The sequence below is a fragment of the Agelaius tricolor genome, unplaced genomic scaffold (genome assembly GCF_023055355.1).
Source record: "Agelaius tricolor isolate 1412-34295 unplaced genomic scaffold, bAgeTri1.0.p SCAF_7, whole genome shotgun sequence".
Lineage (NCBI taxonomy): Eukaryota > Metazoa > Chordata > Aves > Passeriformes > Icteridae > Agelaius > Agelaius tricolor.
In genome coordinates this window covers 19,792,282-19,818,143 of record NW_027269267.1, presented here as the reverse complement: position 1 = coordinate 19,818,143, position 25,862 = coordinate 19,792,282, and the positions used below count along the sequence as shown (strand labels likewise).

General features: G+C 42.1%; 1 protein-coding gene across 1 annotated transcript in view; it reads right to left on the bottom strand.

Annotated features, from left to right (window-relative positions):
• The window catches only part of ARHGAP6 (Rho GTPase activating protein 6), a 319,683-nt gene extending 294,030 nt beyond the window's left edge, over positions 1 to 25,653 (bottom strand). The window contains exon 1 of the mRNA XM_071430546.1: positions 24,960 to 25,653. Coding sequence (XP_071286647.1) covers positions 24,960 to 25,463 — 504 coding nt within the window. The 5' untranslated portion in view covers positions 25,464 to 25,653. The remainder of the gene's footprint in view (positions 1 to 24,959) is intronic.
• Between the last annotated feature and the right edge of the window lie 209 nt (positions 25,654 to 25,862).

The following is a 25,862-nucleotide window of genomic DNA, read 5'->3' as shown; positions in this document are numbered from 1 at the left end:
GACCTAGGAAGTCTAAAAGCAACAGGGGAATTTTTTCCTCCACTTTCAGTTGTTGCATATACAGACAACTGCAACCCTGTGCCAGGTAAGCACAAGGACAATGAGTTTATTGATCTGCATCCCACTGAGCACACAGTCTGTGCTCTCATGGGATATATGGATACTACACAAAAGTTTCATACACTGCCTGCCTGGCCAGCTCCAGGCTGGGGCTCACACTCTGCTATGCAAAGTACAAAGTCACAAACCCAAAACCACTTGTGCTCCCCCCCTGCAGTCCCCACTAGCCCATGCAGGTACACAGTTTGTGGTAATTGGGAGTGGGGCTGCTGCAGAGCCCCATCCCCAATGGGCTACAGCTGTGAAAAGCAGGTGAGCAGCATTGAAAGCAATGAGCCATGGAGTGCAGAGTGCACTGACTAATCACCAAAGGGACACACAGGTGCAATGCATGAACATGAAGGGTATAAAAGGTTGGGCTCCAGAACAAGAAGGGCAGACATGTGCAGCCTTCTGAAGTGGTATGGGGCTTCTCTGTATGGCCAGGTCCTTGATGCCTTCCCATGTGCTATGGTGTTACTCTGTATGGGTGAATGCTTAAAGCCTTCTGATATTATATGGTGATACTCTGTGTATTGTGGCTGTCTCAACTGCAACAAGCCCATGGGGCCAGTTCTGACAATGCACTAAGGATAGACCAGGGGGCCACAGCTACAGAAATGCTTCTTGCTTCCCAGCACACAGATGCACTGCTCCTTTGCTCTATTTGCCCCAGCCCAGTGCCAGCCATCTCAGGAGGACACAGACAGCTCTGAGTATATGGGACACCCAGGCTGATACAACTGGTCACCAGGAGGCAGCAGCAGCATGATTTTTCTTCTCACCCATCCCTGACACTTCTGTGCTTACATCCCTGCTGATGTGAGTACGAGCACAGAAGAGTTCATTTTCTCCAAGACCGCATCTTAGAAACACAGAATCAGGGACTGGTTTGGGATGGAAGGACCTTAAAGACCATGCTACCCACTACCACAGCAGGGACATCTTTCAGTAGACCAAGTTGCTCAAAGTCCCATTCAACCTGGCCTCAAACACTTCCAAGAATAGGGCATCCACAGCTCTGCTGGATAACTTGTTCTAGTGCCTCATCAGTCTCACAGTGAAAAACCCCTTCCTAACATCTAACCCAAACCTATCCCCTTTTGCTTTAAAGCCATTCACCCTTGTCCTATCACCTTCAGGTACTGGAGGGTATTACAAGGTCTCCCTGGAGCCTTCTTTTCCCAGCCTGTTCTCACAGGAGAGGCAGTCCAGTCTTTTGATCATTTTCATGGCACTTCTATGGACCTGCTCCAACAGATCCACGTCCGTCTTATTTTGGGGGCCGGAGAGCTGGATGCAGCACATCTAATGCTGGTAGTGGGGTCTCACAAGAGCAGAACAGATGGGAAGAAGCATCTCCCTTGACCTGCCCAGGGTGCTCCTACCCATGTTCTGGAAGAGCCACTTTGAAATAACAGCAAACAAAACAGGTACAAGAAAGGAAAACAAGAAAATAAGGAAAATACACAAAGGATGCCTGATTTCTTTGCATCTTCTGTATCCTATATATTTATAGTGGAAGGATATTAGCAAAGTAACATCCATATTACTCTTTCTGAAATATACTGTTGAGAGATGAACATGAGAAAGAGCAGAAATAATGAGGGCTAGGTATAATTTGCATCCAAGGGTTTTGGAGACTAGAAGTATCAGTGACTGACAGAACAGATAACTATTTCTGTAGAGATAAAAACTTTAAAACAGCACACAAGTCATTATAACTCAGCTACAGACAGTGTATGACTGTCCTTAACACTCAGAAAATATCTCCAAAAAATTAAATTTCAGAATGTGAAAATTTCATTACTATAAACTAAAGTTTTCTTTTTGTATTAAATTCAAAGAGTAAATAGATGCTGATGAAGTTTGCAAGGAAGCAAACACTCAACAGGGAAACAACTTCTAATCACAAACTATTTTGTTGATAATAAAGAGCATTTTCTTTAGTTCAGCTCAGTTCAAGAACAGGTTTCCTTAAAGCTTGGAGAACTGATTTGGAAAAGTCCTTACTTCCAATCCATACATACTTGGCAGAAGAGGCTGACACTGCTCCAAAAAAGAAATGGAGACCAAAACCAGTCCATTCAGACACCTACATATTCCTACCTACAGATGCTGTCCAAGAGACCTAACAACCTGCCCTCAGCTGTAGAGGCACAGCACAGTTTGATTTTTCAAAGATCCTGAGTACCTGATGTAGGCTGAGCACACAGTGGTGCCTTTGGCAGTCTAATTTCATATAAAAACAATTGCATCCCCATTCTCCAAGGCTGCTCCTGGATGTGAACCCAATCAAGCGCAATGAGTGCAGATAACCAACAGAGTGGTTCAAAATACACACACCCGATCCAAATTAAATTCATCATTTTAATGCACATTAACTGATTTTCTGATAATTCCCTTAATTTCAATAACAATGTGGTTTTACACATTTTCCACTTCTTCTATGTACTCAGTATTTTTTAACCAATTCTACAATACTGATTTTCTGCCTTATGAACAAAATTCCAAGACATCATCAACAAATAAAACCACATGTTATATATATTACTCACCATTTATAAAAAAGTATGTATGTAATTTGTCAGTCTGAACAGCAAAATAAGTACTAAATTAAGGAAAAGATTATATTGCTATTGACACTCAACACACGAAACAGCTATCAATCAATACAAATCATCTTCCAAGAAAAATAACTCTGAAATATGATCCAAAAAGTTTTAAGCCACTCAGTTACTAAATTAAGTACACATTTAAAATCAGTGATGAAAATCAAACTGCAAACCCAAATATGATTTAAAGGTCTACTAATAAAAACATAACTGAAGACCCAGTCAAGAGACAAAGGATTATAACTCAGACAGCATATGACATCCTTAGCACTTGTGAAGTTCTCATAAAAGACCAAATAACAAACTTAGAGAATGCCAAAAGCACCTGAGGACAAAAGACAACTGAATAATTCTTAGTTTTCTAATTTATTGTAATTTTAATGAAATTACAGATGTGATTCACACATTTGTCTGTATTTTCCAGAAAAATTTTACAGGTTTAGTGATAGTCCCAGTGACCACTTTCCTTCTCTTTTCCTTGATTAAACGACATTTTGTTTCTCCAGATAACCACAGCTCATGTCTGCAGTTACAAGTATTTTAGCACTGGAATAAGGCAAAGTTTTGATGTTTACCTACTCAAAACACAGAAGAAATCTTTGCCAAAGCTATTTGATGAGAGCCCCCAAATCACTTCAAATTAGCTACATTTTCCCTGGAAGTCTGTCCTCTATTCCTGAAGGCTGTTTGGCAACCCACAATTACATTACCCTAAAGAAATGAATCCCATTTCAAAGAGTTAAAGGTGAATGCATTTTCACAAAAATAGCCAATCTACAATTCACCTGAGCTCTGACAAACAACAGGAAAACCAGGGAAACTGTGGACTGGGAATAGGAGACGACACCTCACCTACCCCTGTCATTAGCCAGGGAAGCATCAAGCATTTTGGATCATCTTAATGGAGCAGACCCCAATAAAGCAGATCAGAGTGTAAAAAAGATAATGAAGACACTAAATAAAGAATGAAAATATTTCAGATTAAAACTAAAAGAGCTCTGGCCTTCTGAAGGCCTATGTTTATACAGATTGTGCTGAAGTGGATGGAATTTTAATCATTTCATTGGCAGCTCACCATTAACAAAGCCAAATAAAACAACATCCAAAAAAAAAAAATAAATCAACTGCAACCACTCCACATTTCCACACAATATAGAACTGTAACAAAGTAAATGTTATTTTTTTGAATGTTCCCAGAATTCTGATCCGGATAAACTGACTTAGAGAAATAAAAAAAGAAAAATGGCATCCTTCTCTTTTAGGCTTTTTGGCAGTTGGTAAATTTAATCCCACATGAGAGGCTACCTCAGAAGAAGACAAAGTGTTCAAACCCAGAAACTTTTGATGATAAAATTGCTCGTGTAACTTTAACTCTAAACTCAAGTGGGAAGCAGTCATTAAGTAAGTACACAATCACCAGAATTTCTCTAGCACAATGCTCTACAGGCTTTTTCTGTAACTCTAAACATAATAGCATTGTTGTTGGAAAAAGCAGTGGACACATCACGTGAAAAACCAGTCACATGCAAAATCAAAGAGCACTTGTGAAAGTCACATAATAGAAGTCATCAGTTATACAGAGATTTCTCCCTCATTCACAGAAAAGCATTAAGAATGCAAAGAGATGGCCAAACTAAATTTTCAGCTAAATTAGCTACGTGGAGTAGCTAATTCAGTGACAGACTCAGGAGTTCCTCTGTGCCCTTTGGTCCTGCAGGCTCTTCTCCCAACCCAGGGGCAGGACCTTGGTTCACTCTAGACCTTCTCAGCCCACACCCTGGCCTCTTCACTTCCACATGAAGGAAGGAGTTAGACACTGGGAAGCAAGATTTAACCTCTTCAGGTGGCTCTTGGATGCCAGCAGACGGGGATCAGCTCCCCAGCACGTCCCTGTCCTAACACAGAACTTAGGTGGAGATGTGCTACACTCCTCAGTTTGCTGGGCAATATTTGATGAGGCAAAGCTCCTCCTCCTGTGCTAGAATAGCAATAAACAGAACATCCGAAGCTCATTTACTAAATAAAAGCCTAAAGAGGTCCCTGGAGGAAAATATTATGCTCTAGAGCTTCCTCAGATGTGAGGTCAATAATCAATCTTTATGTTTGTCCAGTTTTCACACATAAAATTCAGCCTACCAGAGCTAAATGTGGAAACACTTTGTCCTTCATTTGAACACACAAAAATATTCATGCACAAATCTATACAGGAATATACAGATGTTCAAGATATTGTTCTTTCAAATCTTATCTTTTCAGCTGCATATTTGTTTCTGGTCTCAGCATGTATTAGTGAAATTATATTTATATGGAAGCATCAAAGTGAGTAATGTCCTTCAATTCATGGAATACAGAATATAACATTGCTTGTATATAGAGAGAGAAAATAATACATATCTTGTTGAATGCTATTTCTAACATGAATGACATATCAACTGTCTGCCTCCAAGCATGGTAAGACATCTAAGAAAAGCTATATAATACTCCATACAAAAATGATGAAAAATATTTTATCACAAATGCTATCTCATAAATTAATTCATGTGTTAATTGACCAGCTGCAAACAGCACAACAGGTAACTGAATAATCATACCTTGGAGCAAGTCATAGGAGTAACATGCTTTCTAGATGAATGCTGCTTACTCCTCTTGCAATATCATTGACTGTCTCTATGAAATGCCTAAGCCATGAAGTACTGAGTTATCTACACAAAAAAGAAACAGTGAAGTGAAAGAAGTCTCAAAATTAAATTAGCCTGTGGATGTATGAAGTCTGGAAGGAGACAGATTGCATCTCATATAAAAGATTATCAAGACACTCATGCAGGGACACACTGGAGTCAGCCACAGCACTGCTTATGGAAGTGAAACACAGCAGTGATTGATGGGACAGCCTAAACAAATATGCCCACAAACCAAAATTTTCAAAATGTTCTTTAAAGAAATATGGTAAATATGAAACAGTGTCAAGTAAAAGCAAATCAGGTCCTTATCTCACCACTGCAGTTGACATTGTATTACAGCTTCCCAGCAGGTGTTCAGGTTAGATTAGGCAGGGTAAGATCTAATAAATACATTCCTCCCTACTATGGTGAGGAAAATTAACTATAAAAACAAACTCCCATCACAGACAGAAAGAAATACTGTCAAGTGAAGACTGCAACAGAGTCCTGACTGACAACATCACACCAGAGCTTTTTTATTGAATAATACTTTTCATTTTATTAAAATAAACATGAGTTAAAAATGGACCATGTGTTGTGATTCCCTGACAAACATTACATTGCTTCAGTCCCAAAATAGGAACCAGGATACCCTCTATTTTTCCAGTAAAAAAGAACACATTTCCTTCATGAACATTACATGATCAACCCTAACTTTAAAGCTGAGTTATTTGTGACCTTTTCCTGTTAGGAAGGGCAGGGTGTTTACACATCTGTTGAAACACCGTATGATTTGCAACTAATAATTAACTGATTCCACAAGGTGTTAAGACGTGGTTTAAATAAGACCACCACTAAAAAAGACACCAAGGCAATTAATATCAACATGCTGCTTGATAAAGTTTCATATTTCTTGGCCATAGCAATCTTCTTTTTATTTTTTTGGTTTGTTTTGTTTTTGTTTTTTGTTTTGTTTATTAAAAAAAGCAGAATTTGCTACAAAAATCTCCGATTTTCCGACTAGAAATATTTTTCCTACAGACTGATGCCTTTTTTGCAAAACAATCAAAGCATGGCTATTTGAAGTTGGACACATTCTAGCAGGATAAATGTACCATAAATACTAATTAATTCTTCATGTGAGCAACTCTCTCCTATGTCTGTGAGCAGAACTGGAGCCCAGGATCAGAAATCAAATAGAAGCTGATACTTTAGGGAGAATCAACTGTATTCCTTTAAAATTGAAGTTTTTATTTTTTCAAATAGTATAAAGAGATTTATCAATTAAGATGAAATACATAATTCAGCAAATTCTAAGATTCAACTTGGTTGCTGCCATTTAAGATGAAAAGATTCAAAAATAAAAGTATGCAAAATCTTGTATTTAAATATTCACTCAAGATTGTCATTTTTCTTGTCCTGTTAATGGAATTGCATGTGTTGAGGAGAAAGGTATCCCACAGGGCATGGGGACACACACCCAAGGACAGCCAGGGATGTTCAGCTGTGTCCCCAGTGCCACCACTGCTGCAGAGCAACCCTGCAGTCACTGAGCCTGGGCATACAGAGCTGTCCCACGAGTCACAACCACTGCACAGGGAAGGCTTTGCCTCCAAAACAACAGATTTAGAGCTGGCAGAACAGGCTTCACTGCATCTGCCACTGGATCCTTTCTGCTCTCCTTTCAGGAGATGTTTATCCAGAAAAAGGTAAATCATTAGATTGATTCCTCTTGGTAATGGCTAACTACCAGAGCAAGGACTTCTGTAAAAGCCATCAGTGCCCTAACAAGGCTGAAATATTGGAAAGAGGAGCTTCCTGTTCCACTCCAACTTCCCACTCTAAGTTCTCCTCAATCAAGGAACTGAAATCCCCATCTTCAAGGACAAAAGATAACAATTAATTCTTAACAATAAATTCTCAACAATTAATTCTCAAGTGATAAGGCACCAATAATTCAAGTCACATTCCTGAACTATTTTGCCTCCTAAACAGAGAAGGGTCTTCAGGTTGTGGTGGTTTTGTTGCATCTTTTTCTCCCTTTTTCCCCCCAGTACTACAAAATGGCCACTTCAAAACCAATTTTTAAAGTTTCCTTCTTATCAAAGCAAGCTCTCACAGAAGTAGTCCCTGGTTAGGGAGGATGACAGTTCTGAAGAGCAGCAGGATTGGGATCAAGAACTGTAGCAAGCCACCTTGGCTATAATACCCACCTGCTTCCTTCAGAGATGTAATTACAAGGTGGAAGCTTGACAGAAGCTTTCTTGTCCCCAGAGAGGTACTGAATGGAGAACAGACACCCATCCAAATGAAGACAGTGAGGAGCTTTGGTGTGCACCTCTCCTTGCCAGAGGGCTGAGGTGCTGACCAGGGAAATGCTGTGCTTGGCTCTGTGCCCCACAGCTGCTGTGGTGCAGCACGGGCTATGGGCAGGAATGGGGCTCCAGGGAATGGAGCACCCCAGGTATGGCTGAAGGCTGGTTTACCCTCTCATAGAGGAACAATGAAACAGGTATTCAGAGAAGAGGCTTACTATTGCTGCTGCTGACAGAGTAACAGGTCAGAAGTAGTTAAGTGGTCATAACAAGCAGGTAAAAAACCCTAAAGTTCATTAACAGTAACACTGGAGGAGGCTCAGCACAACTGTGACACATAAAAAAACCAACAGACACTTTCTTCTACATCCTCTGCACCTTCATTAAAGCACAGGCTTGCCAACTCAATGTTTTCATACTGAATTACAGAGCTAAGTTTCAAGGCAAACATATGTAAACACCCATTAGGTAAGTGTTAATAATTCACAGCAAGATGCCAGCTCTCCAGTAAGACATTTAATGGGCAAAGAGACCATTGCAAAAGGTCCTTGGAATAAACTGGATAACTTTCAAACAAAAGGAATTGCTTTCTGTATTAGTATTGTTCATCAAGACTTTCTTTTGCTGCTCTTGAATTTTTTTTAAATTAAAATGTTTCTGCCTAATGTTTATATTTGTGTACTTAAAATCACACATATAATCTCTAAAATCACACATATAATCTCTTCCTTTTCTGATGATGATTGCTCTGCCTTTGCCAGCCAAAAGGGCAGAATGGGGCTGTATCAAGTGTCAACCAGACACCAGGATCCAGTTGCCTACCACAGGGGGTGGTACCCTGTGGTGGTAGCAAACAGCTACCACAGTACCTGGGTAACTGGTTCATAAGTAGCCCCATCCCATACACTCAGCAGATTGATGGGGTAACAACAACACTGCCCAGGGGAATCAAAAAAGATTGTACAACACCTCTTGGGAAGAGGAGTAAAACTGCCCCAGGGGAGGAGCTGTCAGAGATCCAGCCAGTTGGGACAGGAGACAAGGGGGGTGGTGAGCTAGCCCTATATGGGCAGGAGCTGAACTTGGTTTTATGCTTCATCTCTGGGAAATCTCACACATAAAGGTGTCAAACTCTTTTCATAGCACAAGCATCATCCAACACCACCCAAGTAAGCTATAACATGTGCTAATCCAAACAGACTCAGTTCTGTAGAAATAAAAGTAGACTGATCCTTAAATACATTTACTTTTAACTTATTATTATTGTGATTTACCAGATTAGTAGGTTTTATTATATTTCTTAGCTTGGTGACTGTGGGACGTGGCTGCACTACTTTGGGACCTCAACAGTCCTTGTGGCACAGCCATACACACTGCATCAGCTTCTCAATTTAGAGATCTTCACACCATGCTACACTGTGCATCTACACACAGTCTCCAGGACTGGGAAAATCTGATGCCTGTGAAAAGGGAGGCAGGTAACAAAGATCAGTATTTGCCATATTCCTCCTATCACTGACCCTTGTCCAGGAGCTAAAGAAAGCTATATTTATATACAAATTATTAATACACAGCCTTTTCAATACAAAAACCAGGTAGAAATCTGTGCAGACTGCTTTCTTCTCTGTTGCTCTGGTATTCTCTTTCCTCACCTTTCCAATACAATGCTGCTCTGCTTACATTCACCCACAATGCTCTGCAAAGGCATCTTGGCTTTGACAATGCCACCTTTTTCTTTGTAGCATTCCATTGTATCTCAGCCTGTTATCACACCAATTATTAGGCATTTTCCTTCCTAACTAGTTCCATCCTTTTCTTCATCCTCATTTACTGCCTATGTTCATTCCACCATGTCAGGTCTCTGTTACCCACTTTTCTGCACTGGCAATTTATCTCCTTCTCCTCTCATTTCTGAAGAAATTACCACTAAATATTATTATATTAATTATATTCATTATTATCTTTATTATTATCTTTATTAATATATCTTATTATTTTATTGTTATGCTTATTATTATAATATTATCCCCATGGTTTAAGAATCTCTAAAACTTAGCAAGGCCAAACATTTGCTCACTGAGTCCACTAAATATCACAAAACAGTCTCTGTACAAATCTTGGTGCAACTGTATCTATCTATTGTCTCTTATGTAAAACTTCTGGAAATAAAAGTCTCGTGTGTTTATACACCTTGTACAGGGATGTCCTAACCCACAAATAGCGTGCCAAGATACTATGGTAATGTAAAAATCACCTGTGCAATGCAGGGCACCCTGTGATGCAGGGATGCTCACACAAATTCTTTGGATTCTGTATGGATTTGCACACTGCTGGATGCCCATTTCTGTCCCTCAACCCCCCACAGTCAGGGCAGAAACAGATACTCTTATCACTCACTTTTACTGTCTCATCCCTAATTTGGGCATAATCCCAATTTAAACCAGTTATCTAACATCTAAATATCATTTCTCTAGGCTGTGTGGTTTCCAGAAATAACTGATGCTGCATCCCCTTCCCCCATCAGGGAAACACAGCCAGCAGCAATTGCCAAACCCAAGCCCCAGTGCCCTCTTCTGCAGGGCCCTGTGGCACAGAGACCTGGCTCTCACACAGCCCTGTGTGGATCAGCCACCACACCCACAGGCTCATCTGTAGCTCTGGTTTTTCAAGCCTTGTCCCTCCCCAGTGCTTCAGTGAGCACCCCCAGGAGCTCCTAAGGACCAAGCAATCACTTGCCCACTGCTTCTGTCCCACTCTTTGGGAGGAAGTCAAAAGATACTCCAACACTTGCTTCACTTCTAATCTGAACTGTGCCTACTATAAATAAATTATATATTCTTAAAGAGTGGATGTAGCCCTAATCTATAGCACCAGAGGAGGAAGAAGGAATATGCAGAAAGTTTCTTAGTCCCTGCAGCAAAATCTGTAATTGATCCTTTTCCAAGCTGAGCAAAATAATTTTTCCCTCAATCGTCTTGAGCACTGTCTCAACCCTTTTAATTCAAATATTTCCTAAAAAGCTGGGAAGAACAAAAGCAAAATCAGAAACAGAATATTTCCAGAGTTATCCTAATACAAAGCATGGAAAAAATATTTCTTCATTTCTTTCAAATACAGTATGTTAGATCCCTTTCTACACATTGATGTTGCGCCAGTTGAGCATAATTCACAAATCCTCACTCTAAAGTAAAGGCAAAAGCCCTCCAGTTGTCTTTGGGAGCAAGTGACCTCCAGCTATTTGATCTCACAACCACTCCTGTCCCTCATTGTTTGGGAAACTCCTCCATGGGAGGCACCTGAAGGAGTTGGGTCGGGACACCCAATGTCACCTGGAGTGAGCACGGTGGTGCCTGGCGGGGAGCCCGGAGCTGTGGAGCAGCTGTACTGGAATGCAGGGCAATATCCCAGTGACTCACCACAGTGAGCACTCACACACCTCTGAGGAGCCCTGGCTCTACCCACTACAACCTTTACCCACCCAGCTCTGCAGTGCCTCATCTCCAGGAAACAGCAACTCAGAGCTGGGAGATGTCTCCTGACAGAATGAAAAAGATGGACAATAAAATCTTGACTTACATTATTGAGAAATAGTACATTTTGTATTATTTTTATTTTCCCTGACATTGTACATCTCAATGTTGTATAAGTAACAGCTTTTTAGTAACCTGGACTCCAGATGTACTTAAATTATTGTGAAATGGTTAAATTAACATTTTTCCATGTGGTAATCATTCATGTCAGAAAAAAATACAGACACAATGAGTATTTCCCATGCAAAAATATAACATAGCAAACATCATTTCCAAGTTTAGAAAGAAAGAAATAATATATGTATTAAATATAAATATATTTTACAGTCAAAATGTTTTGTCACAAAGGTTAAGTAATTCCCCTGCAGTTCACAATTTCAAGCATCCCAAAGTACCTCTAGTTTCCTTTACCCTTATTGTGCTCCTAAAGTCTTCTCCTTTCTCCCATCAAACATTTGCAGCCTGGCTTTCCTGGGCAACTACACCTCACATAGCATGTGATAATGTAGAGATGTAATTCCCAATTTCTCTCCTCCAGGGTTCAATTTCAAGCTTCATTAAGGTTTGAAAAATAAATTAGAGTGCTTTGCCACTGCACACAATAATCTTCACTTCTAAGGCAAGCCCTAGCAATTCAATTGCTTATCCTGAAATATATATATATGACACTTTGAGTGCATCAACATTCAAAGCCTTGGAACAGCTAACCCAGTTCCACCTCACACCATGCTCACTGATCTAGAGATCTCTGTTCAGTCATCCCAGTCTTTCCAAAATCTTTCATGCCTTTCCCCAGTAGGGCTTCTCTGCCAGAAAAGGCTGGGTTATAAAATAACCAAAATGGTAAAAAAAAATTTTAAATAATCTTTGGACCTGATGGAAGGTCCCATTACACTTCCCACATGCTGATAATTTTCTGTGTCCTCAACAGTTCAGCAGCTGCTTCTGCTGCACCAACAACCCCAGCACTTAAACTTGGAAGCAAATCCCTTCCCTTGCTCTTCTGGCCCTTTCTCACTGGCTCCAAGGAGCATGCCATGCAAACTCCCCTCTGCTTTTCTGTTTTCAGCCTCCCCTAGCCTTAGATTTTATTTCAAGAGGGGTCAGCAAGCAAGCCCTTCTGTAGCTCCCCCTGCTATGCACCTTCTACAGAAATCCTCACATTCTCCTTGGGAACATCCTGACAAATTGCTCCCTTCCAGTTTTTCTTTGATTTGGCCCAGATGTTGACAACCATATTTTTTCTTTCCCATTGGCTTCCACTCCACCTCCATCTGTCTGAGTCAGATCCAGCACAAGAGGCCAGTCACCCTCTTGCAGAGCAATATGGTTATTAAATGCCTTCATCTCAGCTAAGGGAGTGTGTTTCAAAAAACTGTAAGGAAGCCAGAAATAAATAATTCACTGCAGTAATCTTATTCTTTTCACCCATAATTCAAGTTAATTCATCTTAAGCCTCCTATCTTCAGCTCAAAGAAGTTCTATAGTTAAATCTCATGCTGTATGCTAAGTCCAAGTAGCTGGACTTGGTCCAAAAGAAGGGGCTCCAAGAGCTCAAACCACTTAGGAAAGGTGTCCTGCCACCTGAGACCATGACCACCACAACTGCAGTATGGCCATGAAGATAAGCTCGTTGCTGCTCCCAGTGTTTCTATTCCCAGGGCTCAACAGCTCTTCAGCCTGCCAGGTGATGAAGGATCTCTCTGTTCCCCACCCCATCATCAGGATTCATCAGCTTTGGCAGAAAAGCTTGTGTTTGTGGAGCACGGGCAGTAAGGATTGTTATCTCCCTGTTATCTCCACCCACCCCTCTGGCAGCGGCACCTCACTGCCCCTGCAGGGCTGCAGCCTTCAGCAGCCTGTCAGGATAAGGGAAGGACTTCCCTGGTAGAAAGCAAAATGCTATCTAGTTTCTAGCCAGTTTGTCAGACAAATTCCCAAACAACAAGGCCTTCAAACACCTGAGAGCTTTGCTTAAAAAGGATTTCCAGGGAGGAAGCTCTGACAAATATAGCAGTGCAGCCTAGCTCCCTCTCTGAAAGTCCCCTCCTGGCCAGCTATCCCACATAAGTTACCAAAGAACATTAAGTTACCAAAGAACAGCAGATATTCTCTTTTTAATTTTGGCACTTATGCTAGACCCCATGTTCTACAGAAATCAGAATTTCCATTTACTATCTGATCAGCTGAATGCTCCTGGTTTAAAGAGCTAAAGTGAATGCATTTGGACTTCAACAATGCACTGATACAGCCTCCAGATGTGTTTGTAAAAAAACAAGCAGGTAAGCTATCACAAGCAAAAATAACCAATCATAGTAGAGGCAAATACATTTTAGCAAGTTGTGCTAAAGCACATATCTATCATCACAAAACAAGAACAAATGAAGCATGAACATTTAAAACAACAACAGCTGAAAATGCTACTAAAATGAAAAACTGCACAAGGAAACAAATGAACAAGGCTTAAATCCCCTTTACCATTAAAAAACATTTATTTATTCAGTTGTGTGGAAGACGTCAGCATTAGAGTCCTTCTCTGGGAAGGAAGAAGAAAGAAAGAAGGCTCTAATTACAGTAACAGAAAGTAATACAGAAGATCTAGATTAAGATTTCAAAAACTATCCAAATAATCTAGGAACTCAAGGTTCATCTTCAAAAATGAGTCAAAAGCTTCAGAAAATCTCATTGCAGAGATGATGGTGAGAACTATTCAGGGAGCACCAAGCACTGCGGCAGCCAGGACAGACCACGCACCGCTGGGTCCAGCACCAGCCTTTCCTCTGACTGAACCACACTGAGGGCCAGGTGGTGTGGCAAGCAGAGCCACAGCGTGCTGAACCACACCATGACCTGAGCACCGTGGGCTCAGCACTCCCAGCAGTAAACCAGGACATCACACCATGAGCAAGACAGGGCAGGGACACCCAGGCAGAAGTCAAAGCTCTCCTCTGCCCGGCGGTGGTGGCACTTCAGTGGCAATCCTGCTTTCCAGCTGATGTTCACTTAGCTACTCATTTACCATACTGTGCTGACTTCTGCCCTTCCTTGTCTTCTTCTATTTGAACCACACAGCTGGAATCACCTTTTCTTCCTCTTATGTTCTGGTCCATGAAGGAAAAAAGTACTTACCAAGACTGCAAACAGTTATGAGTCCAAGCTTTGTTTTACTGTGGGCAAGATCCTTCTGTCAGCCCATTTTCATACTCGATGCTGGAGGCTGCACCTGCTTGACAAAACCTCTGCCAGCTAAATGAAGACTTGCCAAAATAATTTCTCAAGAGCAAGGAAAAGACACACAGGTCTGATATTGATCAACATGCTTCACAAGCCCAAAAAAGCCCACTGCTGCATTGTAAACAGCAGCAAACTATAACCTGTGCTCCTTTTAAATAGCAGAATGGAAGCATTTATTTCAGCAAGCCAATTTGGTACCAGCTTTTTCCAGGCTGTGTGGCCCCAGCTGCCTATTCCAGTTCAGTTTAGCTTTGACTGATCCCAGTTACATAACTGTATCCTTAAGCTCATAAATCGCAAGGTCAGTATCAGGTTAAACTCTTGCTGTGTAAGACAATATAGGCAAATCCTGAACAGTCCCATTGCCACACCCATTTTTCTGTGTATTTGATGCAATTCCAAGCTCAAAGCTCAGCAGGAGATTTCCTTTCCTTCTTGCATACCTCTTCAATTTTTTTCCTTCTTCCATTTCTCTCACAGGTTATTTTTACTGATGACACAAATGGAAGTTAGAAAAGCTAAATTGACAGCAATGCTTCTGTACCATCATTTTATTACAGGCATTGAACTGAAGCGTTTTAAAGGCAGCACATCACACGGCCTGTCATGAGCACACTGAGCTACCATGAAATGGTAGGAAAAGTTAACGGTGTTCTGCCATACATTCAATATTTTAAATGTAAACAACCCACAAAAACAGACAAGCTCAATGTCAGAACAAGTCTGTCCTAACAACGCCCTGTCCTAAAGGTGTAAGCCCTTCTTAGCCCTGGGCTCCCTGGTGCTGGAAGAAGCAGGCTGGCTTGGTTAAATGAGGTGGCAGGAAACCAACCTGGCAAGTAGTTACTGAAAAGTTCCCTGCCAAATCCCTGCTGAAGTTCTGCTATGGCACTGTCTATCTGCCTCTGCAAAACACTTGAATTTCAGAAAGGCTTGGTTGGGCTTTGTTTTGAATTTTACTGACACCTTTAAAGAGCAACCCTGGCTTTCTTTGCATTTGTGAGACACCAGGAGAGTAGGAGTAAGAGTAAGGATATGCCTCACAGAGTAGAAACAGAACAACAGCTTTGGAGAATGACTGAATGAAAAAAATTACTCTTCCTACAAGCCTGCTTCCAATGCTGGTGCTGGAGAGCATCATAATTTCTGCAACTCAGCAACTTATGTCCCATCAAAGGTATGTTGCAGCACAAGGGAGAACAGCAGTTTTCATTCTACTGTGGAAAGAAATGATACTTGGAGTCACAGAATCACAGAAAATATTAGGTCAGAAGGGAACTCTGCAGGTCATCTGGTCCAATCTTCTACTCAAAGCTGGGTCTCATCTTCAAAATTTGATTGAATCCTTTGGGCCTTGACCTGTCAAGGGCTGAAAATTTCCAAGAACAGAGACTCCACAGCCTCTCTGGGGAGCCCATCTCAAAAGTAAACCCCTCCTGCTGTGAATGCTTTTTTACTTAGATCTACTCAAAATTCCTCTTGCTGCAACTTGTGACTGTCATTGTGCAACTGACAATATCCAGCTGCACCTTCTCCTTAGTCCCCATGTAGGTAGTAAAAGTGGATTTTCATTCCCCCTTGATTCTTCTCCAGGCTGAAACAAACCTCATCCTTTTCTCGTGCACTAAGCACTCTCATCCTTTAACTGTCCCGATGGCCCTCCAGTCCGTTTGCTCCAGTTTGTCAACATCTCCCTTGTACAAAGAGTCTAGATGGGGCCTCGTAAGGGTGAAGTCCCTTCCCTTGACCTTGAAGTCCCTTCCCTGTAACCTTTCTGCTCATGCACTATACAGGTATCCTGCTCTCCACACTACACACCTTCCACAGCTCACTAAATGAGTTAGGTTAGCTTCTTTCCTCTAGTCCACGTGAGGTGGTATAATTTATCTGCATTTGGGCTAAAAGACAGGCAGGAAGCTCTGTTACACAATTTACTCCAAGAAAAAAAGGTATGTTTATCTGTTACATTCACTCTGCCTCTGTTCAGGAGAGGTTTATGGAACAGAAAGACTCCATCTGAGCCTTGGCAGGGCGAGGAAATCATATGTGCTCATCCCTCAAGAAGAGAAAAGCACTGAGAAGCCTTTTGGACAGTGTGCTAGAGACTTAAAATATGTCAATTTGCCAATGTAAATCTTATTAACTATTATGCTAAAAAGTGTCTTTAAAACCCTCCATATATGTTGGCTGCCCATTGCATTCCTTTAGTGAATACAGCATTAAGGCCTTTATCTCTGAAATAACTAAAACATCTAATTGTGTCTATTTCAGTAATTGGCTGCCTCATTCTCCTGGCTTGCTGTGGTTTGGTACCCACTCCCTTTCAGAGCCCACTCTGTGTAGCATTTCTGAGTCACTGCCCCCTTCTAAAGACCTCCAAGACATGTCCCTGTGGTGTGCTGGAACAAAAGCTGTCACTGGATGCAGACACAAACACATGCTTGAGAAACAGTAGTGAAGCAATGAGCAAGAGGCACGCCATATTTTGTCGGTAGGAATGTTATGAAACAGCCACAGGAAAACTCAACCACATTTTTCTAATTTATGATAGAGTAGATAGGGTCTTATTTTGGAGCATGAAAATGTAATTTATCCCAATCTCTCTTTCCCCACCACCCCTTTCAAATAGTAGTCTGCCCTGTCATCAAATTAAATTAACAGTTAAGTAGAGCTGATTTCCAACCAGGACATTATGAGGATTTAACCTTCCTATAGACACATACACTTACAAAAGGAATTGTGGTGATGAGATTGAGAGCAAAATATTACCCAGAATCCTTTTAAGATTGAAGACAGAGGAAAGAGAAAAGCGATTGATTATGGTTTAAGAAGGATAAATATGAAATACGTACAATCAAAATAACAATATTTGAGAAGTGACAGCAGATGTGTCAATTCACACTCTTTAGCTTCAAATTCTCCCATTTCACATAATTGTTAGCTGGCCCCAGAGCCTCATAGCACTGTATAAAGAAACAATTGCACATCTTCTAAAAACAGAAGATGGTGAGATCTCTTAAACAGCTTGCCCAAAGATCCTATTGTGCCAAAATTTTTATGGGTTTACTCAATAAATTAAAAGGAATACCTCCTATGGGAAGCAAGAGACATAACAGAACTGAAAACATTTCCTGTAGGAGGAGTATTTTTAAATTTTTACAGAGAGAGGCAAATGAAAACTGAACACAGCACAGCCAACTGGTTTCTCACCACATTAGTCTCAGTAGGGTGCTACTTAACTGAAATTACCCTTCAGAGAAAAAATGAAAAAGTTAGCGCTCAGAAACAATCTTGCCATATTACAACAGTGGCAGAAAACAAAGGGATAAAGTAAATAAAACCTGAAAATAGAAATGGAAATTTTGTATTAGTCTTCCTCTTGCAAAATCAGTTATATGTGCTCAGCGGAGGTACATGTAGTTCCATCACTGAAAATCAAGTCCAGGCTAATTCCAAGGCAATGCAAAAGAAATCTTAATTGCATTAAAAAACCTAAAACTAAATCCTTCCTTTGTTAGCAAGGTCTGCAACATACTTTGTACTTTGCTGAAAACCAGTTTGTCCAATTATGAGAAAAATACTTATAATTTGACTTGGCCAATCCAAATAGTAGGCAACATCTACAGTAAAACAGCTTTTTTTTTTTCTTTTTCAGTATGAATTTCAGGTGATGAAAGGAACAAGACACAGTATCTTCCTTTTTAATTTTTGGCAGGGAGGATAAAGGAAGCTATGCATAACAAGGTGTATTAGAAATGGATAAAAGACAAGCCCAACTTAAAAAGGTCCAAGTATGTGGAACAGAACTCAGAACCTAAGAAGAGAGAAAGAGAAAAGCAAGTTCCTGGCAGCCACAAGGAGAGTTTGTGCATTGGACTGACCACTCATGTGCCTCCTCACTAAGTGCAGTGCTCTATAATGTCTTTCTGACCTCACACACTCAGAGTCCTCATGGGTAAATAGTGTAAGTCAGAAGGTCTTTTCTCTGAGAGGATACAGATGAGAAGAAATAGGAAGATCCAGGAAAGACAGTTCTGGTTTCATGACTGGGGATGCTGATGCAAGCTGTTCCCATGGCCAGGACTGTGAGGATGATGACCCAGGGATGACAGCTGTAGGGTGTGAAACTGATGCTTGGTTTTATGAGCCAGAGACACCGTACCTAACCTACTTAGGTCCAAAAACACAAACAGTGGTACCCAACATCTAGTTCCAGTACAACAATGTGGCAAGCATCAGGCACTGGAAGTTCATCAAATCCTTCAAAAACACTCTCAACTCTCCCGGGGATTTAATAATTCTTAGCTGACAACCGGAGTGGAAAAAACATGTAACTTGAAATAGCCAGTCTGTACACATCTAGGAAAAACTACAACTCAACCAGAAAGCCTCCACATACATTTCCATTGACATGTATTATTGTTACAGGATAAGAAAAGATTAAAAAAATAAAAATTATTTTGAACAAGCACAGCTTAAAAATTTGTACACAATAATTGATACAAAAGTTTTAAAGTGAGGTGAAGAAAGTAAATTCCTAGGACTAAATGGTAACTAAAGGCTTTGTTTCCCTCCTGATACTCTGGTTTGATTAGCAGCCACTGGCCAAAAGAAAGGCACACATTTGAGTACTCTGTTGAAGTCTGAAAGCTCAGTACCTTCCAAAACTGCCCAATAAGCTGCAAAGTCAAATGAAGTCTGAACCTTGCTCTGAACCTCCTTATTGCTCTCCTTTACAGTTTCTACAAGTTGAATGAAATATTTGGCCTCTTCTCCCACAATCCAGACACCTGGTCCAGCTAGCAACCAGTGGAACCCAGGATGCACAAAAGTTGCATTTTAAAATGTTAGCTTAATTCCAGTGGTGCTTATGCTCTCAAATACTGTGCCACATAGCCAGAGAATCAAATATGAGCAGCATTATATCATGTTTAAGGAGACTAAGACAGGATTGCCATTATGATTATGATTTTTAGTACCTTTTTTAATTAAGATTTTAACTCTACAACTCTGACACTAATACACTGAAGTTACTACCATGCCATCATGACTAGTTCAGCCCTACTTGCTCAGAACCCCCGGCTGGTTTCAATTATGAAATTTACATCTGGAAGGAAAAAAAAATCCCCCAAACAGGCTTATTACCTGTACAGCCTTAATACTTGTACAGCCAGAACACTGCAGAAGAGACCTCTGAAATGTTCTTCACCTGCAAGCTGTCACAGCTGCAGTTCTTCTCATCCAATAGAGTCTGCAAAACTAAATGCGCTTCAACTCCACCATGAAGTCAAGACAGCAGTCTGGGTTGTTAATATTTTAGAGGTTACTCAAAATTACTTTTCAGTCTCATTTCTATTATTTTCACAAGTTCCTTTCCCATTACTTAAGCAATGCACACTTGAAAAATTCTGTCTGTCCTAGCCATCAACCCCCATATTCTCATCCAATGTCTTCAGACGTAATTTAGTCGAGAATGGGAAGAGTCCACTTGCCAAAATCGGAAATACTGAATATATTTAGTTCCTTTTAATTGCATTCCTGTCATGAGAGACCCACAACATTCCTGCCCACCAAATTTTGTAATTATAGAACACTTACAGCATTGAATGGAACGGACTCAGGCTGAAACTAATCTGCATGTCCAGTGGTTTGGAATGTCTTAGGAAAGAAAATAAAGCAGAACAGTGCTTTATATATATATATATTCTCTCCAGAGCAGAGCAGTTCATTGGTAAATACCAGAATATACAGTTTTTAGTTTATTAAAAAAAATATAAAAATCTTCCAAAGTACAGTTCTCACACATCTCATTAAGAAGGCCCCTCAACAGAAAAAATGCAAGTTATAGATTTAAACCTGCTAGACCCCCCATTTTGCTTCCAGGACAGTTAATCAGAGCTCTGCAAGGGAATATGCTCCAACATATCTTCTATCCATACAGCAAGATCTCTGGGTTAGCTATCAAGGTGCTTAAGGGTTACAGACACTGCTCTCACAATTGATGTCCACCTGAACCTCCAGTGACACAGCTTGAGGCTGTTTCCTCTTGTCCTGGCACTACATGCCTGAGAGAAGAGAGAACCCTCACTTGCTACAAGGAAAGAGAGAATCTACACTGCCTTCCCAATGGATTAAACTCCTAAAGTATCAAGCCAGTGAATTTACCAAAGCTGACCTGCCAAGGCACCTGTCAGCTGAAACCTGTGAACGTTCACTACTTCTGATGGCCATGCTATAAAATAATTCAGCTAAACCAATGTGGTTCTGGTAGTGCAGATTAGCTTCTCCAGCATCATTGCAGCTCATCACAGCTTGGCCAGCCAGCAGTGCAGGAGACACTTGGACAAATCCTGGCTTCTCCCCCAAAACCTGGTGAGGAACCAAGGCAACCTTCCCTCCCATTCCATGGAAAACTCCTCCTGTAGTGCGAGCAAGAAAACTGGGCGAGCAAGTGGATCACAGGGTAAGTCAGGAGGAGGAGGAGGAGATGTGCAAGGCTGAGCCGTCCACCTGCAGCAACCCGATTTCACTGAAAAGCAAATTGCAAACTAAGGATACTGCCCCCTGCCTCCCAGGGGCCAGGCATGCAGGGGGGAAGGCTGCAGATGTTATGCTACCGTTACTTTAAAATCAGCTCTACCCCAAAAAAGGATACTAGTTAGAGATGGTAATGTTTAACTAGTTAGTAACGCACAGATTATGACAGCAAAATAATCAGACCATATAAATTTAAGTGTGTAGATTTGGTTTCTCACAACAAATAGATTACTTGGATACATTCCCATGATCTGCCATATTTTTTTATCCACTTGTTGTAGCTTTCCATTAACATTTTTAAGACAGAAGAATAAGCACAAGAATTAACACAACTTGAGACTTCACACAGATCTATTAATCTTGAGCTATTCTGGACCCAGCAAATGTATTTCAGCCAGTCAGTCAGTGTGAACACTTGCATCCTTAACTTGTGCAGGTCTACTCAGGTATGTTAGACATTTGACATACATAGACATATAGGTATGACAAATTTTGGCAGAATCAAGGCATTAAAGTATTTCTAGGTATTTTTACCATCTTATCCATGATATTTAGCTTACTTAGAGACTTAACTGAGCATATGAAACACTTAATGAAAGGATAATAGACTTAATTTTGCAAGTGAAAGTGAATTTTCTTTAAGAAAAACAGCATAAAAGGAAAGCTGAGATCAGATGGGAATTAAAGATGAATGCTTTTTCTCCTTATTAAAAATCCCCCTTGGCTTTGTCCTGCTGAAACCACTGGAAATGTAGCTGCTGATTTACACAAACCCAGGAACAGGTTTTTTATTTAAGCAGCTTATATACATAAGCAGAAAACAGAAAGGTGAAAGAATGCTTGTCAGAAAAGTAAAGTTCTGCCAAAAAATAATCTTTATAGTTGTAAAAAGGTTCTTGTGAAGAAAACATGTCAATAAAGAACTGTCAGGTCACTGGACAGTGAGAGACCCATCTGTCAGATGATGCTTCACATTCAAAAATCTGTGGACGTAAGAATACAGGGCAAACACATTTAGGTGTGACCTGCTGCTGAAATTGGAAATCCCCTGTGCATTCAGGCATTCCATTAAAAATTATTTATGAATGGTGGCATGAACTTAGCAGCAACCTTTCTCTCCCTAGGCCAGTAGACAGGCTTGTCATATAAAATGCAGAAGTCAAAGAATTACAATGAAAAAAAGGTAAAATAAGCAATCCATTTTTTTCTCCTGTCATAACAAAGCTAATATGGACACTGTGGCCTCATATACAGAAATCTCAGAGCAGTGGGGCATGCCTGCTTTAAAACCTGACTAGAGCTGGGCCAAGTGCCCTACCCCTGCAGCCCCAAGGTACCAGCTGTGCCAGGGCAGGATTCATCCAGCACAGGCTGCAAACCCCACCTTCAACACGTCCCTGTGGATGCCACCACACTGATCCAGCTTGGGACAGGTGCAGGAGGTCTGGCCCAGAAGTTGTAATGTTGAAGGGGTTCTGAAGGGAACTTCCATGGCATTTGTACTTCTCTTTACTCCTTTAAAGATTAAGGTGGCAGGGGAGAAAATAATTACCACACTTATCTCCTAGTCCATAACCCTGTTGCTTCCACAGTGGGTGTAGAGCAGTATTTCCTAAAAAGGGCAATGATACTGAAGGTGTTGGAATGAAGGTAAAGAAAACTGATTTTGCATTTATTTTATTCCCAACTTACAGGATGGGAATTTTTAAGCACTACAACTAAAACTTTCAATGTTCATTTTCATTAGGCAGTCATCATTCAGTTGTTTTTTACAGCAGAGTAAAATCATTATTGTGATGTATTTTATTTCCTAAGTTGAACAGAAATGGAACTACAGATTTTCTGCTGAGAATACAATAATTTGAATAATGGGACCTTTTAAAGCTATAATATTATAAACAGTTACTTCCTTTTCACCCAATAAAATGTGGGTTTTTCCACCTCCTCAAGCACACTTGTTTTGCCACAGCCAGGATGAAGCTGTAGAGACAAAACATCCTTTACTTACAAAAAAATGCACCTCTTCAAATAAACACTAAATAGGAAGCAAACAACTAAGTCCTTTATTAATAATGCTATTTTATAATGAGACCAGGCTGAATGACCATTAGGATGCATCCCTAAAATAATAGGGAGAATAAGATAAGTATTATGTATGAGCAGTTCCTTCTAAAATATAGATTAATATAATTTGTAGATATCTTTGCTGAACAACTAAGTTCATATCTGTTTAATGTCTTGAAATAGCAACTCTGAAACCAGCGAGTATCAGGTTAAATGAGGACTGACTGACATAAAATTCACAATGACAACACTGGCCCACTGCAGGAGGCCAGCACACCCTGCTCCTGACATCACAGCCTCAGTACCATGACTGCTGGGACAATGACACCTCTCCCAAAAAGAAGGGTTGACTATCTAAAAATGCTCAACACACACCAAATTAAGGAAGAACCAGTACCTTGCAATATGCAGCCTGAAGATGTGCTGTGTGTTTTGACACACAGCAGATCTGAAAAAAAATGCCCCAAGTGTCCACCACCATAGATTCAGTGAAAAAAGGAAGAGCTGCTTAGATTTACATATCAGAAGCCATGCTGTGAGTCTTGGACTCAGTCAGGAAACTCAGCACAGGAAATCCTATGTATGTTACACTTTTCAATAGATCTTAAAACATCATTAGTGGATAAGCAGCAAACTTATCCTTAAGTAGCATGATCACTTTTTATCTCACTGTCCACTGGAGGTTTTTATCCTTAATTAGTGTGATCACCTATTTTCTCACTGTTCACTGATGCTACAAATCCCACAAAATTCTTTGAGACCATGATTTTTTTACTATCTTAAAATTCAAGCATCAGGATGAAATATTGCTTAGAGTAACTTCTGATTACAAGACTTCATAATAATCCATTTTTTAAAACTGCTAAGATTCTTCACCACCTCTTTCAACATTAGCCAGCATTATGCCTGAAGTTCCCACCCACATGTTGACACTCCATCCCAATTGGCAGACACTAACTTTTATACTCCAAGCAAACAGGGAGATATTGGAGCTCAGGGTAAGATGCAGCTTTGCCTATGAAAACTCCATTTTGTAATATTGTGCTATCATGATGCCCAGTTTGGCTTTGATCTGATTAAGGTAACCATTTTACAAGGACTTCCACATCCCACTGCAACAATGGGGCTGCTTTATTGATGCATCTAATTATTACCAACTATTTATAATAAGTTCATCTGAAATGGAAAAGGAAATGCTGTTTTCTGATCCCAGTTCTCCAGAAGGCATTACTAAACAGTTAAGCGGGAAACCTCATCAACATGAACAGGATGGACAATTTCTCAAAACAAAAAAATTTCTTCTTCTGCTACAAAGGGCTCAGCATAACCAACTCGATGAGCAATTGCTACCAGGAAACAATGCCACATTTTTTGAAACATTCATCCACATGGTATGGTATCTGCAGCCCAACATCGATGACATCCAAGTTAAATGAATAAATATTTGCATTGCAAAGTTGGATTTGTCTTGGAATACAATTGCTCTTCATGTGGTACTGACAGATGTGCGTTTTCAAATAAATCACAACTCACTGGGTGTGTGCACATTAAAAACAATTTGTCTATCTTGTTAGAAGCCATCAGTTTAAGAGGTGTGAAACTGGGAGGGGAAGGTTTTACAGGCCTGGGACACATACACACGGAATCCGTCGAGGGAAGCTCAAATATCCGACCCTCCAGCGCTGCGGATGCCAGCTCCCGGCACCAACACCCGCGGCGGCCTCGACGGCCCCGCCGCACGGGGCGGACCCACCTGGGTCTGGCAGCGCCGCGCACCCACCGCGGCGGGCGCTGCTGGAGCCCCTCGGGGCAGCTCCGCCGGGCCGGGCGGGCGGCGGCGAAACGCGGGCACGGGGGCGAGGGCGGCGCGGCGGGTGCCCGTCCCCCGGGGGCGGGCGTGCCTACCTCGGATTTCCACACGACGTAGGCGGCGGGGCGAGGCTCGGGCGGCGAGGGTTGCCCCTTCCTTTGCTGCAGCCAGCGCCGGGGCGAGGAGAAGATGCTGTTGGCGGGGCTGGCGGTGCCGCTCAGCGCCAGGGCCGAGGGGGTGCGCGCCAGGAAGGGCAGCTCGCAGCCGGGACTCCGCTTCCCGCGGAGGCTCTCCTCGTCAAAGAGAGCACTGCCCGGCGGCGAGCGCTCCAGTGGGGTGCAGGGGGTGGAGAAGGAGGCGCCGTGGGGCGGCGGGGCGCCCCGCGGACCGCGGCGCTCCCCCGGGGGGCTGCCGGCGGCCCGCGCTCGCGGCGTCCGCCCCGCGCCCTCGCCGTCCTCCCGGCCGCCGCCGATGATGGCGGGGTCCAGGCTGCGCGTCTGGCGGAGCCTCCGCTTGGAGAGGCTCTTGGCGGCGGCGGGGGCGGCGGCGGCCGGGGAGGAGCAGGAGAAGACGCTGCTCAGCAGGCTCTGCGCCGACATCGCGGCGGGCGCTGCCCCGGGCACGGCGGGGCGGCCGGGGGTCCTGCCTGGGCTCTCGCTGGCTCTGCCTCCAGCCCCCGCCAGGGCGGCGCGGAGCGGCCCTCGGGGCGTCCCCCTCGGCCGGGCTCAGCCCCCGGCAGCGCGGCCCGACGGCGGCACCGCGGGGCTCATGGCGGCGTCCGGCGCTGGGGCTGCTCCGGGGCTGCCGCCGGCGCGGTCACTTTGCTGGGAGGGAGAGGGAGGGAAAAAAAAAAAAAAGTTACGAGAGAAAAGGGGAGGGAAAACGGCAGCAGCGGAGCTTTTATCTGGGCTCGCCGCAGGCTGCCAGAGTCACTCCCCCCTCGGCCGCGATGCGCAGGGAGTCGCGGGCCGCCCCCCACACACACACAGCCGGTCGGG